General features: G+C 39.8%; 1 protein-coding gene and 1 pseudogene across 1 annotated transcript; both read right to left on the bottom strand.

Annotated features, from left to right (window-relative positions):
- Positions 1–2,186: 2,186 nt before the first annotated feature.
- Positions 2,187–13,719, bottom strand: LOC131894734 (zinc finger protein 120-like). Its single transcript, XM_059245049.1, has 4 exons — positions 13,609–13,719; positions 5,387–5,513; positions 5,126–5,186; positions 2,187–4,007 (listed from the first exon to the last, which is right to left on the bottom strand). Exons 1-4 carry the CDS (start codon positions 13,633–13,635, stop codon positions 3,050–3,052), a joined length of 1,173 nt encoding a protein of 390 aa, XP_059101032.1. The 5' UTR covers positions 13,636–13,719; the 3' UTR covers positions 2,187–3,049.
- Positions 2,194–3,036, bottom strand: LOC131904127 (zinc finger protein 431-like; annotated as a pseudogene).
- Positions 13,720–14,268: the final 549 nt, after the last annotated feature.

A 14,268-nucleotide genomic window follows, 5' to 3' on the forward strand; every position in this document is an offset into this window, starting at 1 on the left:
CAAACAGATCTCAACATAAACAAAAAAATTGGAATAAACCCCTGTATCTTATCGGACCACGATGGCTTAAAGTCAGAATTCAACAACACAAAATGCAGAAAACCTACAAACTCATGGAAGCTGAAAAATCCTCAAATGAATTATCACTAGGTCAAGGAAGAAATAAATAAAGAAATTACATATTTCCTAGAATTCATCAGAGGTAAATTCACAACATACCCAAACTTATGGGACACTATGAAAGCAGTGTTAAGAGGAAAGTATATACCACTAAGTGCCTACATAAAGAAGTTGGAGAAACCTCACACAAGTGACATAAAGGCACAGTTCAGTTGAAGAGAGGAAGGAAGGATTATAGGAGCAAGGGGGGTTATGTAGATGTAACCAACCTTCTTATTAAATAAGAAACACAGAACCAATGCAAAGAAGAAAGCCAAGAGGTCAGAGTGCTGTGGGATGGTCTGTATGTCAATTGTGTTGCTGATTGGTCAATAAATAAATCACTGATTGGCCAGTGGCCAGGCAGGAAGTATAGGCAGAACTAACAGAGAGGAGAATTGAGAGAACAGGAAGCTGGGTGAGGGAGACACTGCCAGCCGCCACCATGACAAGCCGCATGTGAAGATGCCGGTAAGCCATGAGCCATGTGGCAAGGTATAGATTTATGGAAATGGATTAATTTAAGCTGTAAGAACAGTTAGCAAGAAGCCTGCCACGGCCATACAGTTTGTAACCAATATAAGTCTCTGTGTTTACTTGGTTGGGTCTGAGTGGCTGTGGGACTGGCGGGTGACAAAGATTTGTCCTGACTGTGGGCAAGGCAGGAAAACTCTAACCAACATCAGAGCTAAGAGCTAAAATCTTACCCTTCCTCCTGTGGTGGTCCTACCTCTCCGAACCAGAGCTACTTTCTGTGTTAAAGTCCTTATATAGAATTTCTGTTCTGCCTTCTCATTGGTTGAAAACCCAACCACATGACCACCTCATCACGGCCTGTCTGTATAGACCTCCAAGTTTTCCATGATTGGTATTGAGATTAAAGGCATGTGTATCCAATAATGGCTGTATCCCTGAACACAGAGACTTACCTAGCTCTGCCTACCAAGTGCTGGGATTACAAGTGTACGCCACCACTGCCCTGCTTTCCTATGGCTTGCTAATAGCTCTGACCCCAGACAACTTTATTAATTAACATACAAATAATATTTTAATACAAATAAAATATCACCATAGGGTTCAGCATCATGATGGGAAAAACCACAGAGATAGTTGAACCCAACTAGCAGGAGCTCATGGACTCTGGATTGGCAGTTGGGGAGCCTGCATGGGACTGCCCTACACCATCTAAATATGGGTGCCAGTTATGTGGCTTGGTATGTTTCTGCGTCCACTGTCAATGTGACCAGGACTTATCCTGGGTACATGAACCGGCTTTTTAGAGCCCATTCTTTATGGTGGGATACCTTATTCAACTTTGATGCAGGATGGGAGGGCTAGGTCCAGCACCAACTTGGTAAGCCATCCTGTGTTGACTACCCAAGAGAGGCCTTACCCGCTATGAGAAAGGGATGGGTTAAGGGGAGGTGGGGCAGGGAGAAGAGGAGAGAGAGGGAGAACAGGGCTTGGTATATAAAAGGAAAGAAAAATATTTTAATTAAAAATATTATAAAAAGAAAGCCTCAGTAGCTTTTTCACATGGACAAATACTATTACAACATATAAAGGCTTAAACAGATAGATTGCACACAAAAAGTTTTACTAATGTATAAAGTGCTAAACTTTACCATACTGACTACAGGGTTTCTCTGCAATTTGATTTTTTTCTCATGATTTTGAAGATTCCTGATACATGCAAAGGCTTTACCAGACAGATTACATTCAAAGGCTTTCTCTCCAATATGTACTATTTTAAGCATTTGAAGAGTACTATGACATAGAAAGGATTTACCACACTGACTACATACAAAGGGTTTCTCTGCAGTAAAGGATCTTTCATGTTTTCAGTGACTACTGTCACATAAAAAAGCTTGACTGCACTGATTTCATTCATAGATTTCCTCTCCACTAAGTGTTCTTTTATGCCTCTGAAGACTACTGTGACATTTAAAGGCTTTACTGCATTGATTACAAACACAGGGCTTCTTTCCAGTATGTTCTTTTATGCATATGAAGAGTACTGAGACATGCAAAGGCTTACCAACAATCATTACATTCATTGGGTATCTCTCCAGTATGGGTCCTTTTATGCCTTTGAAGAGTACTTTGATCTGCAAAGGCTTTACCACATTGATGGCATTCATAGGGTTTCTCTCTAGTATGTGTTCTTTTATGCATTTGAAGAGTAAGGAGACATGCAAAGGCTTTAGCAAAATCATTACATTCATAGGGTTTCTCTACACAAAGGGTTCTTTTATGCCTTTGAAGAGTACTGTGTTATGCAAAGGCTTTACCCCACTGATTGCATTAATAGGGTTTCTCCCCAGTATGTGCCCTTTTATGGCATTGAAGAAGACTGTCATATGCAAAGGCTTTACCACATTGCTTACATTCATAGGCTTTCTCCCCAGTATGTGTTCTTTTATGACTTTGAGGATTACTGTGTTGTGCAAAGGCTGTACCACAATCATTATAGTCACAGGGTTTCTCTCCACTATGAATTATTTTATGCATATGAAGAGTACTGGAGCATTCAAAGGCTTTACCACACTGATTACATACATAAGGTTTCTTCCCAGTATGTGTTCTTTTATGGCATTGAAGAATACTGTGATATGTAAAGGATTAACAACACTGATTACATTCATAGCGTTTCTCGCCAGCATGTGTTCTTTTATGACATTGAAAAGCATGACATACAAAGGCTTTACCAAATGGATTACATACATAGGGTTTCTCTCCAATGTGGGTTCTTTCATGTATGTGAAGACTATTGTGATCTGCAAAGCCTTTACCACACTGATTACATTCATATGTTTTCTCTCCAGTATGGGCTCTTTCATGTATTTGGAGACTATAGTGATCTGTAAAGGCTTTACAACACTGAAAACATTCACAGAATTTCTCTACAGTGTGTTTTTCTATGCCTTTTAAGACGACTATAATCTGCAAAGGCTTTACCACATTGCTTACATTCATAAGGTTTCTCTCCAGTATGTGTTCTTTTATGCACTTGAAGAATACTATGTTGTGCAAAGACTTTACTACACTGAGTGCATTCATAGGGTTTCTCTCCAGTATGTGTTCTTTTATGCATTTCAAGACTTTTGGGCCATACAAAGGTTTTATCACATTGAGTACATTCATAGGGTTTCTCCCCAGTGTGTGTTCTTTTATGCATTTGAAGACTTTTGTGCCATGCAAAAGCTCTACCACATTGAGCACATTCATAGGGTTTCTCTCCAGTATGGGCTTTTTTATGTCTTTGAAGATGACAGTATTGTGCAAAGGCTTTACCACATTGATTACATCCATAGGGTTTCTCTCCAGTATGTGTTCCTTTATGGCTTTGAAGACGACTGTAATATGCAAAGGCTTTACCACACTGATTACATTCATATGATTTCTCTCCAGTGTGGGTCATTTTATGTATTCCAAGACAACTGTGATCAGCAAAGGTTTTACCACACTGATTACATTCATAAGGTTTCTCTCCAGTGTGTGTTCTTTTATGTCTTTGAAGATGACTGTATTGTGCAAAGGCTTTACCACACTGATTACATCCATAGGGTTTCTCTCCAGTGTGTGTTCTTTCATGCAGTTGAAGACTTCTGTGCCATCGAAAGGCTTTACCACATTGACTGCATTCATAGGGTTTCTCTCCAGTGTGTGTTCTTTTATGAATTTGAAGATGACCATAATATGCAAAAGCTTTAACACATTGATTGCATTTATGAGGCTTCTCTCTAGGATTTGGTCTTTCATGCAGTTGAATAGTACTGGGATATACAAAGGCATTTACTCCTTGAGCATGTACAGAAGGTCTCTCTACAGTTTGACTTCTTTCTTGCCTACAGGGATAAAGAAACATGTGAAATCTTTACAACAAACAATACACTGTTGAATCTTTATATCTGTATGAATTAATTTTACAATTTGATCTAATTGTGAAGAGGAATTAGATTATAAGGTTTTATCACTGTGCTTACACTCATGTTATGCCCCTCCATTAAGAGTTGTTTTGCATCTTTGATGATAAGATCCTTTATTACAAGATCCATATTTACAGAATCTTTTTTCTATATGAGAATTTTCACATGTGTGAAGAAAACTGGAAAAACTCAGAGCTTTACCATCCTTATTGCATTCACCAATTTTCCTGTACTGTGAGTCATACTACATTTGCTAGGTGAACTAGGACAAACAAGTATTCACAGGAATTTTGTGTGGTGTTTGATGATTTATTAACAAAAAAAACCTGAAAAACCAATTACTTGTATACTTGAATCAAGTAAAACAAGTGTACACAAACTGGGAACTGCTACATATCTTCTAATTGCTCTGAGAGAGATGTATGTTATGTCTTTCCATATTTCTATGCTCATATGGCTGGTATCCAGAGTGACATATGATATACCTATCAAAGGAAGAAATAAATAAAAGATTTTCACATTGAAATCAGCTTGACATTCTCTCCCCATAAACTTGTGAAACAGGGATTAAGTTTTCTCCACAATAACTGCCCCTTGACTCTTGACTCTTACTGCCACTCTCACTAAACAGCACAGTCACAACAAGTATATGAGTAATGCCAGCTTTACTATGGATTGTTTGCTTATAGAAGGTTTTGAAGATATACTTATCACATCTTCATTGTGTACACATTTGTAATATGAGTGTTATGAAATAAATGAACTGACAGTTTTACAGCATAGCTCTAATGTTGTTATGATTCAAATTGTGATATCAGTTAAGACATTGTTTCCTTGACTTCTTTCTTAAAAGAATGCCTTGCAAATGCAATTCACCTACCTAAAATTGAGGTTTGCAGTTTTGTAAGAATATAACAATTATTGACGCACTTTTAATGGTGCTTACTTACACTGTTGCTTTTATTTAAAATATAAAAACAGGATATATTACAACTTCTTTATGGGAACATTTGCATCAGGTTGCACATGAAAATTACCTTTCATGTCTTCTAGAACTTTGACAATTTTCTTTAATATTATGGTCTCCCCAAGTGTATCCTAAAATATAATACCAGAAAATGTATGTTATATAATTGAAAATTGTGCAAAATTTTAGTTACTATCCTCATTGAACCTTAGAATCATGCCAGATTTATTCAGCTCTTTCTTCTCCTTTTCAATCAAATTATAGAGGGGCATCAATAATCAAGGACTTGCTATCCCCTTATTTTAAAATATGAAGAAAAATTTAGTATTACCTATAGTAGTGAGGTTCCTGTAAGTCTCCAGCATCACATCTTTATAGAGATTCTTCTGGGAAGGATCCAGCAAAGTCCACTCTTCCCAAGTGAAGTCAATATGCACGTCATCATAGGTCACTGCATTCTAAAATATCCCATACAGTTGTACAACAGAAAGCATGATACTGATAACATTGTAAATGTATACTTCTTTGACAGTATAGTCATGTAATTCTGGTCCTCCCCACACTTATTTCATGACATAGCATTATAATGTAATCACCAAGTCACTTTAGAAGGAAACTGGATAGACGGTTCACCCCTGTCATTTTTACAAGAGAAAGGACTACTAACAAACACAGAAAGACAAGTAAACAGATCAACAGTACAGAGTACACATGAGAGAAATTATATGAGCAATTACTAACTACAAAAATGGAAAATAAGATGGACAAACTGGGTGTATTGGCTCATGACTTTAACCTTAGAACTCAGAAGGCAGAGGCAGGTATATCTGCCTCTGAGTTGAATGCCAGCCTAATCTATGCAGTCAGGTCCAGGACAGCCAGATGTACATATTAAGACCCTGTCTTTCATGCTAAAATCAGTCAAACGAACAAAAATGAAAGAACTCAGAGGTTTTCACTGAAATTCCTACAAAGAGTTATGTATTCCTTCAAGTTCAATTTTCATCTTCAGAAACCTGAAGTGTCTCAACTAAAACTGTAACATCAATCACATTTTACTAAAAAAGTATGGTGTGTTTACACAGTTACAAAAGGACAGATGAAAACATTAGCAATGTAAATGTTGATTATAAATAATCAACACAGAGCACGAGATAGCTCAGTATTAAAGAGCTTCTGATGTCCTTGCATAAAGATGGATTGCCAGTACTTACATGGGGGATCAAAACTATCCACTATTCCAGTTTCAGGGTTTCTGAAACCATCTTTGGATCACCGTGAGGACCAAGCACCCATGTGTTGCACATCACAACTATTACTTACATGGTGTATATCGATGCATACAGGTAAAATATCCATATTCATTTAAAATTTCAAAACAAACAACAGGCAGGAATAAGGTCATGCCCTTGCAATCCAATGACCCAGAAGGCTCAGGCAGTATTAAGGTATGAATACATGCCATCCTGAGAAACAGACTGAACCCTATGCCAAATTTTAAAATACAAACTATGGGTGAACCTCACTACAAAATCATATGCCTGACATCTACTCAAACCTACATTCCAGGCCCATCGCCCAATAACAAAAATACAAAAACAACTAGGAATTTGGGCCCACTGCTTAATCCCAGATCTTTGGAGTCAGAGTCAAAGGGATCTCTGAATTTGAGGCCAGCCTATGGTAATATTTTATTTGTGGTGAAATGTGATTTTATTTGTATGTTAATAAATAAAGTTGCCTGGAGATCAGAGGTCAAAGCAAGCCATAAGGAGAGTCAGGTGGTGGTAGCACACACCCTTAATCTGATCACATGGAAGGCAGAGTCTCTATGGTCAAGGACACAGCCAAGCATGGTGACATGAACCTTTAATCCCAGTACCAAACATAGAGACCTGGAGGTCTGTAAAGACAGGCAGTGATGAGGAAGTCATTTGGTTGGGTTCAGAGCCAATGAGAAGGCAAAGCCGAAAGGAAATAAAAAGATAAGTCAGACATCAGAAGCTCTCTCTTGGGGAAAGCTACTGCTGGTGGTAAGCTAAAGCTCGTCATGGCTCTTGCTCTGATCTCTTTGACTATTAACTCTGTATTTGGCTCTGTGTTTCTTATTTAATAACACTTTAGAATTTTGTCTACATTTGGTGCTCATGTGGCAAGAATTTATTAAAAAACCATTGGTGGCCTCACAGGTGAGGGGTTACAGGCCTCAGGCCTGGTCGGAGCTATGGGTCCAGCTGACACGGTCAGAGCTGCACTCAATGGTAGCTACAAGCGGTTATATGCAGCTGGATCTGTTTGTGCCCAGATCATCAACTCACATGGTCAGAGCTTAAGGAAGCCAGAGTTCAGGCCTGAAGCATCACAAGCTGGAATATATAACTGGATTTTAGATTTTCTCTTCTCCTGGTAGGTGCTCTCTCTCTCTCTCTCTCTCTCTCTCTCTCTCTCTCTCTCTCTGCACAACCACACTAGGTAGTGAATACAATCCAACAACAGCACCCAACAATTTATAGGAGGAATGCTGATTACAAAGCTACATTCACAGTGGAAACACTCAGAATAATCAATGGGATTATGAAAAATTGTACACAGAATGACTTAATATGACTTCTAAAAACAATGCTACAACAATCAAGAATGTGAACAATATTTGTGAAAGAATACTGCAGATAAGGAGAAAAAGCCAAGAACAAAGGAAAGAAAATATAGTCAACTATTAATCTAAAGACCAAAGGAAACTTAGCCAGAAAAAGTGTGATCTTGACCAATGTTACCTCGCTACCTATGATTCTATGTGTATAGAAGTTATACAAACACAGAGTTCATACCTTTCATGAAATTAACACAAAATGACCCTTAAATTGTTGTTTCTGACCCTCCAGCTACTGATATTTTTTCTGCATACTGGGTCCCCATGCTCTAGAGCTCTCTCTGCAAATGGAGGTGATCACCTGCTCTGTAGCCCTTATGCCTTCTTTTTGTTTCAGGTAAACAAAGCCCCACTGATGCCCAATCTCAAAATGACAGTAGAATAATTTAAAGTCGGTGTCCTGTCACATGGATTATGGTAAAAGATGTGGATTCTACCCTATCTACGTGCTCAACAAGATGAACACCTAGGAAACCTCTGCAGCTGGGAAACTCCATTTGTCCCTTGGAAGTAAATGACACTGAAACATACCATTGCAGCTGATGGTGGCAGAAAGTTAGAAGCATTCTAATCATGTATTGCTGAATGACAATCCACATCACCATCTTCCTACCAGTTTCTAAACTATTTGAAACATTTATAAGACAATCCTGAAAGTACAATGTAATAATCAGAAGTTTTAGAAACCAGATTTTTAGTTTTCCAATCTGTCTTCCCACTGCACACCAAAAATACGCCTGTGTGTGCACACTGGACAGTGATATTACAAGCATCATATCCATACAGCCAGGACTGCAGTTTCTCTCCCTATCCAGGAAATCTATACACAGGTAGGCTCAGAGGACAATGATGACTGCCCAGGTCACTACATGGGTGAGCAGAACCACAGTCTGTCTCATGGTCCATCCAAACCCCAGCAGAAATGTCAGCTCAGCAGACCTTCTCTGAACACCCTACACTCAACATGGTATAGCTTGTCTTCTTCTTTGCAATTCACTACAACAGATGCAGAGGAGAAGCCTAGAAAGAACCCACAAGCTACCTGCCACTAGTACCCCTCATTGCTAAGACTTCCCAGAGTCCGTCAAAGGCTAGGGCCACCCATCTGGGCCTCAGAATATTAGCAGGTACCCTGCTGGTTGATCAGAGATCAAATGACTCCGACAACACAGTCCTTCCAGCTCTACCCTTCAACTCAATAGATAGGACCCTAGTCTAGAAAGAATGTATTTTAGTAGATATTCTTCAACTCTGCTAGAGTGTATCCTGTTCCTCATCCAAAGCAAAGTATTCTTTGTGAGCACATTCCTGAACACACTCAATGTAGAGTGCAGCCAACCCATTGCCTCCTAGCTGGGAGGCCTGCAGACAAACACAGGTCACATTTACACAGTTCTGTTACTGTGTAGCTGTTGTTACAGAAAAACAGGCCATGAATTAGAAAAAGATGAGGGGTCATGGTGGGGCTTGGAGACAGGAAAGAGAATGTGGATATGATGTAGTTATAATCTTAAAAAATATTTTGAAAATTTTAAACAGGATTTATGGCCATGTGCTCCAGAGTCTAGCAATTTGTATTAGAGCACATCAAAGATGTCTCAAGCCTTTTATCTAAGGGACTACATCAAAAACCAGAAAAATAACAGTCCTGTTAAACAGGGCCACATTTGACCCAAATTTATCTTGACTGAACAACTGTAAATATAGCAATTTGTTTTCATGATAAAGTCAGTCTTTTATCCAGATTCTTGATTGCCCTTGTTTGTGGAGCCTAAGAAATGGCCAATCAGGACATTTATGGAGCATCTAAAATTGATTTCCTAATTCCACATTGCTAATCTCAAGTAATGTTGAAGTAGGAAAGCTCTCAACCACCATCTTGCCTCTCCCTTTCTGTACTGTGACTCTACTAGCTTCAAAGTTGGTCTGTGCACTCAATTCTTGCACAGGTCCCTCTTCATTTATAAGTCCTCACTAAAAGCCACAGAGATTGGAGGTCACTCATTAACTGGTTTAGTTTTCTTTCTCACTGATCAGTCAAGGCAAAGATGGAAGATGTTGTGGGACTGTCTACCCAGCACTGGGCAGCAGAGGCAGGATTAGGTGTTCAAAGCAATACTCATTTACATAGAATGAGGCAAGACTTGATTACCTAGCAGGAGGCAATGATGTTACAAGCTCATGGTTTCCCATGCCCAGATGGCAAATCCTTCACCTCCATAGGGAATCCATATTCAACAAAGCTCAGAGGCCAAGGGACACTACACAGGTCACCACAGGGACAAAGAGAACCTCAACCTGGCTCATGGTCCATCCCAGACCAAGCAGCTTTGACAGCTCAGCTAACCTGCTCTTCCTGGTCTGGGGAGGTGGCCTGCACACTCACCATGGTATGGCTTGTGGTTTTCCTTACAGCTCCCTACAGCAGAATAAGAAAAGAATCCTGGAAAGAACCTGTAAGCTACCTCCTATTGGGACTCCTGATTGCTAAGCCTTCTCAGAGTCCCTCATTAGCTAGGACCAGCCAGCTGGGCTTCAGGACACTAGCAGTTCCCCTACTGGGTGAACAGAGATCTAATGACTCAGAGAGCAAAAACTTTACCAGCTTGGTAAAAAACTTTTCCACACTATGGCTGGTTGCACAGGACCCTAATCTAAAAATTTTGTAATCTTCCAGAACCCTTTCTGTTCCTCTTTCAAGGCACAGGGTCCTATGTGTGCACATTCCATTACACACTCAATGTCCAATGTAACCCACCCTGTACTTCATAGCTGGGAGGTCCTTCAACCAAACAAACACAGGTCACATTTAAAAACTATCTGTAGTTAAACAAAAAGAGGCCATGGATTAAAACACAAGGGTCTATGGGAGGGGTTGGAGGCAGGAAATGATACAGTAGAAATAATATAATTATAATCCCAAATAATTCTTGTAAAAAGTTGAAACAGGCTTTATGGCCATGTGCTCCAGAGAGTACGGGTTGGTATTAGAGCACACCAAGTACTACTCATATCATTTCTCTCTGGGTATATTTCTTAAACCTGGAAAACACACTCATATTAGGCAGGGACACATCATTTTATCAAGTTCTTCTACTTGGGTTGAACTGTTATAACTACAGGCATTTGGTTTTATGAAAATTCAGTTCTGGGGGCTAGAGAGATGGCACAGAGGATAAGAGTACTGCCTGTTCTTTCAGAGGTCCTGGTCCTGAGTTCAATTCCCAGCAACTACATGGTGGCTTACAACTATCTGTAATGAGATCTGGTGCCCTCTTCTGGTGTGCAGATAAAACACTGTATACATAATAAATAAATAAATCTTAAAAAGAAAGAAAGAAAGAAAGAGAGAGAGAGAGAGAGAGAGAGAGAGAGAAAGAGAGAGAGAGAGAGAGAGAAAGAAAGAAAGAAAGAAAGAAAGAAAGAAAGAAAGAAAGAAAGAAAGAAAGAAAGAAAGAAAGAAAGAAAATTTAGTTTTTTATCCAGAGTCTAGATAGCCTGGTCTATGAACTCAAGAAATGGCTGGTCAAAATATTTATTGATCACCTAAAATGGATTACCTAACTACTCATTGCTAATGTCAACTACAGTCATAGCAGAAAAGCTTTCATGCTCTTTCTTGCCCATCCCTTTCTCTGTTGTGACTACACCTGCTTTACAGTTGGCCAGTGAACTCAATTCTTACACAGGCCCCACTTCATTTGTAAATTCACAATAAAATCTAGAGAAGTTGAAGGATGCTCATTCACTGCTCTATTTTTGACTTCCACAAACCAGTCAAGGTCCAGCTGGGAAGGAGTTTCAGGACTGTCTTTCCACCACTGGGCAGCAGAGGCAAGAGTAGGTGTTTAAAGCAATTCTCATTAATATAGTGTGAGGCAAGCCTGAACTACAAGAGACACTGATTTAAACCTGTTGGTCTCAACCTACCTAATGCTGTGACCCTTTAATACACTTCCTCATGATATGATAAACCCCCAAATATAAAATGATTTTTGCTCCAAGTTCATAATTATATTTTTTGGTACTGCTAGGAATTAAAGTATAGATATCTGTCTGTGCTTTCTGAAGGTCTTTGACCTATCTTCTGAGAGGGTCATTTGATTTTCCAAAGGGAGCCATGATCCCCAATGTTGGGGACCACTGCTCTAAACTGATATAAACAAATAGGTTAAAAAAATAAAGAGCATTAAGGAAAAAATGGAATGAAATTCTGAAAATGGGAAACATTGATAGAAAAAAATTACAATAATACATTTAAAGACAAAGAATTTTTAAAATGATGCAAAAAAATGGAATGAAATTCTGAAAATTCATAAATAGAAAAAATTACAGTAATGCATTTAAGGAAAAAATATTTTTAAATTATACCAATAACTGATGTTTTATAATGATAAAAATAATTGGAAGGGCAATTAGGTATACTGATGATGAAAGGGAGGAGGTAATACCCCAGTAGAGAGAATACCATTAATAAGAGACTTTATGACTTTGTTCCATGTAAAGTGTTAGCCACTGAGTGTTGCAAGCTAATGCATGGAATTACAGCCAATGGCTTGATTCTCAAACATCTGAGTGAACTATGTCAGCCAGGATTGCACATGTCTACATAGGAGAGTTTCCTAATTAGAAACTGAATACTTAGTAGTTCAAGCTATCTTCCCAAAACCAGTTCAACCTAAGTAGAAGAATTAATACATGCAGCAAAATTACAGAGAAAGTCACTCACTTGCCCCATCAGTCCTTCTTTGGAATGGAGACCCCTGCAGCTAGCTCACTGCTTTCAACTTCAATCTCTGACCAAGCTATTGTCTAGTCTGTTTCCCCCTGCAGTATATAGAGTACACTGTTCTTCTTCTTCTGGTCTAAAGGGCAAAGCCATGCCCCATACACTAATCCTTTCCCTGTTCTGAAATGGACAGTCCACTATGTGACTTAATCTGGCAACTTTAGAACTCTGTGGTGCTGTAGATGTAAAATACAAGATTTAGTGTGATTAGTCAGGATGACAACAATGGCAATGTCCTGTGGGGCTACAGACAGGGTTCAAGTCCACATCAATCAGCATGGAAGACCTCGACTCAAAGCAGTTTTTGAAAACTGCTTTCCAAAAAGCCTGGAGAGGCCCCTGTTCTAGAATTAATATACCTTTATGGCACACTAGTACTTAATGTTGGTTGTGACCATGCAATGTTCACTTTAGCAGCATTTAGAGGCTGTTTTTTTAATGAGTGGATGGGCCTTTCTGCTGGTTTGAAATCAGGGTTGTCTCCTTTGTTATGGGAATGTAACTGGTTAATCCTGGGGAACAAACAATTACACCTTATCATACTAATTTCTAACTGGAATGGTTAGCATACTACTTATCTTTGAGGTATTTGTGATGCAGCCATCTTTTACCTAAATTCTACTTTGAATTAATGTCTCCTAAGAACTAGTAAGAATTTGTACCATCAAGTGCCACTTTACACATGAGATGCTGTTTATAAGCTCCACAGAATTAACTCCAGATGGATCTGAAACTTAAATGTGAAGAGTTCACATTGCACTACTTTTGGAAGATAGGAGAGGGACCAGGGCTCTCTGAGTTTGGCAAATCTGTGTTTTATAGCAACAACGTAAGCACTAAGGCTGCCCCCATTTCACAGTGATGTCAACAAGGTTATTTCAAACCACAGTCCCACTCCCAATGCTCTGCACAGATGCAGACTTCAGATTGAACTTACACAGAGGCTGCCAGCCAGGTCAGGAATTGCAAAGGCCCGGCAGGACAGGCAAGAAACTCCGGAACTCTCTGTCCAGCCGCTGACTCCCACCCAGCCAGAGGAGGACCCACCACACTGGCTCCTATGAATGACTCAACTGGCCACTCCTCCCAGTTTGGGGATAGGCCCCTAGCTCACCATATCGTGGTTTTCCAGCTGGCCCATGCTCTCTGCTCAGCTCCCTGCAGCAGCACTCACATCACAACACACAAAACCACTGGCACCAGCTTCTCTTCAAAGCCAAGCCTGAAGCTGGTAACCGGAAGGACCCTGCACAAATTCTGACTGGCAGGTCACCTGGAGGGCCTGATTGGCTAGTGAGGCCCGAGTGACAAGAGCACCTCCCATAGGGTTACACTGTGCTTAAAGATACAGCACAATGATTCCTGATCCTGCCTTCCACCCCAGACCCAGAACTTCTCTGAACCAGCAGAGAGATGCATTTCAATGGCACCTGCCCCTGGCTCTAATAGCAGACCCTGCTCTCTTCCTGCCCTCCATAGGCCCTTCCCCTTCATCCTCCTGGACACAATGTGGACAGCTAGCTTGTACACCCCACAATACTATGTGGACTGGAGTGATTCCCTGTCACACAGGAGGATGGATACCCAGAATATTAACAACTAAAGAGAGATTTTAAGCACACAAAAGGAGATGTTTGTTAGGTGGCTTCACGCTGAGTTCAGGTGAATTGAATGTACTTTTTATCTGCTTCTCACAGGGACTTCAGACAATGAGGAAAGAAAAGCAGGAACTAGATCACAAACAAGATAATAGGTCTTTCTCCCCTCAGAAAGC

The sequence above is a fragment of the Peromyscus eremicus genome, chromosome 1, assembly GCF_949786415.1.
Source record: "Peromyscus eremicus chromosome 1, PerEre_H2_v1, whole genome shotgun sequence".
Taxonomy (NCBI): domain Eukaryota; kingdom Metazoa; phylum Chordata; class Mammalia; order Rodentia; family Cricetidae; genus Peromyscus; species Peromyscus eremicus.

Excerpts from the sequence above, each read along its gene's own strand:
- LOC131894734 (XM_059245049.1), bottom strand. The coding sequence starts at position 13,635 with ATGGGCCAGCTGGAAAACCACGATATG. Across the intron at positions 5,187-5,386 it reads CAGGAACCTCACTACTATAG|GATACACTTGGGGAGACCAT; the intron begins GTAATACTAAAT and ends ATTATATTTTAG. Across the intron at positions 4,008-5,125 it reads AGTTCTAGAAGACATGAAAG|GCAAGAAAGAAGTCAAACTG; the intron begins GTAATTTTCATG and ends TTATCCCTGTAG.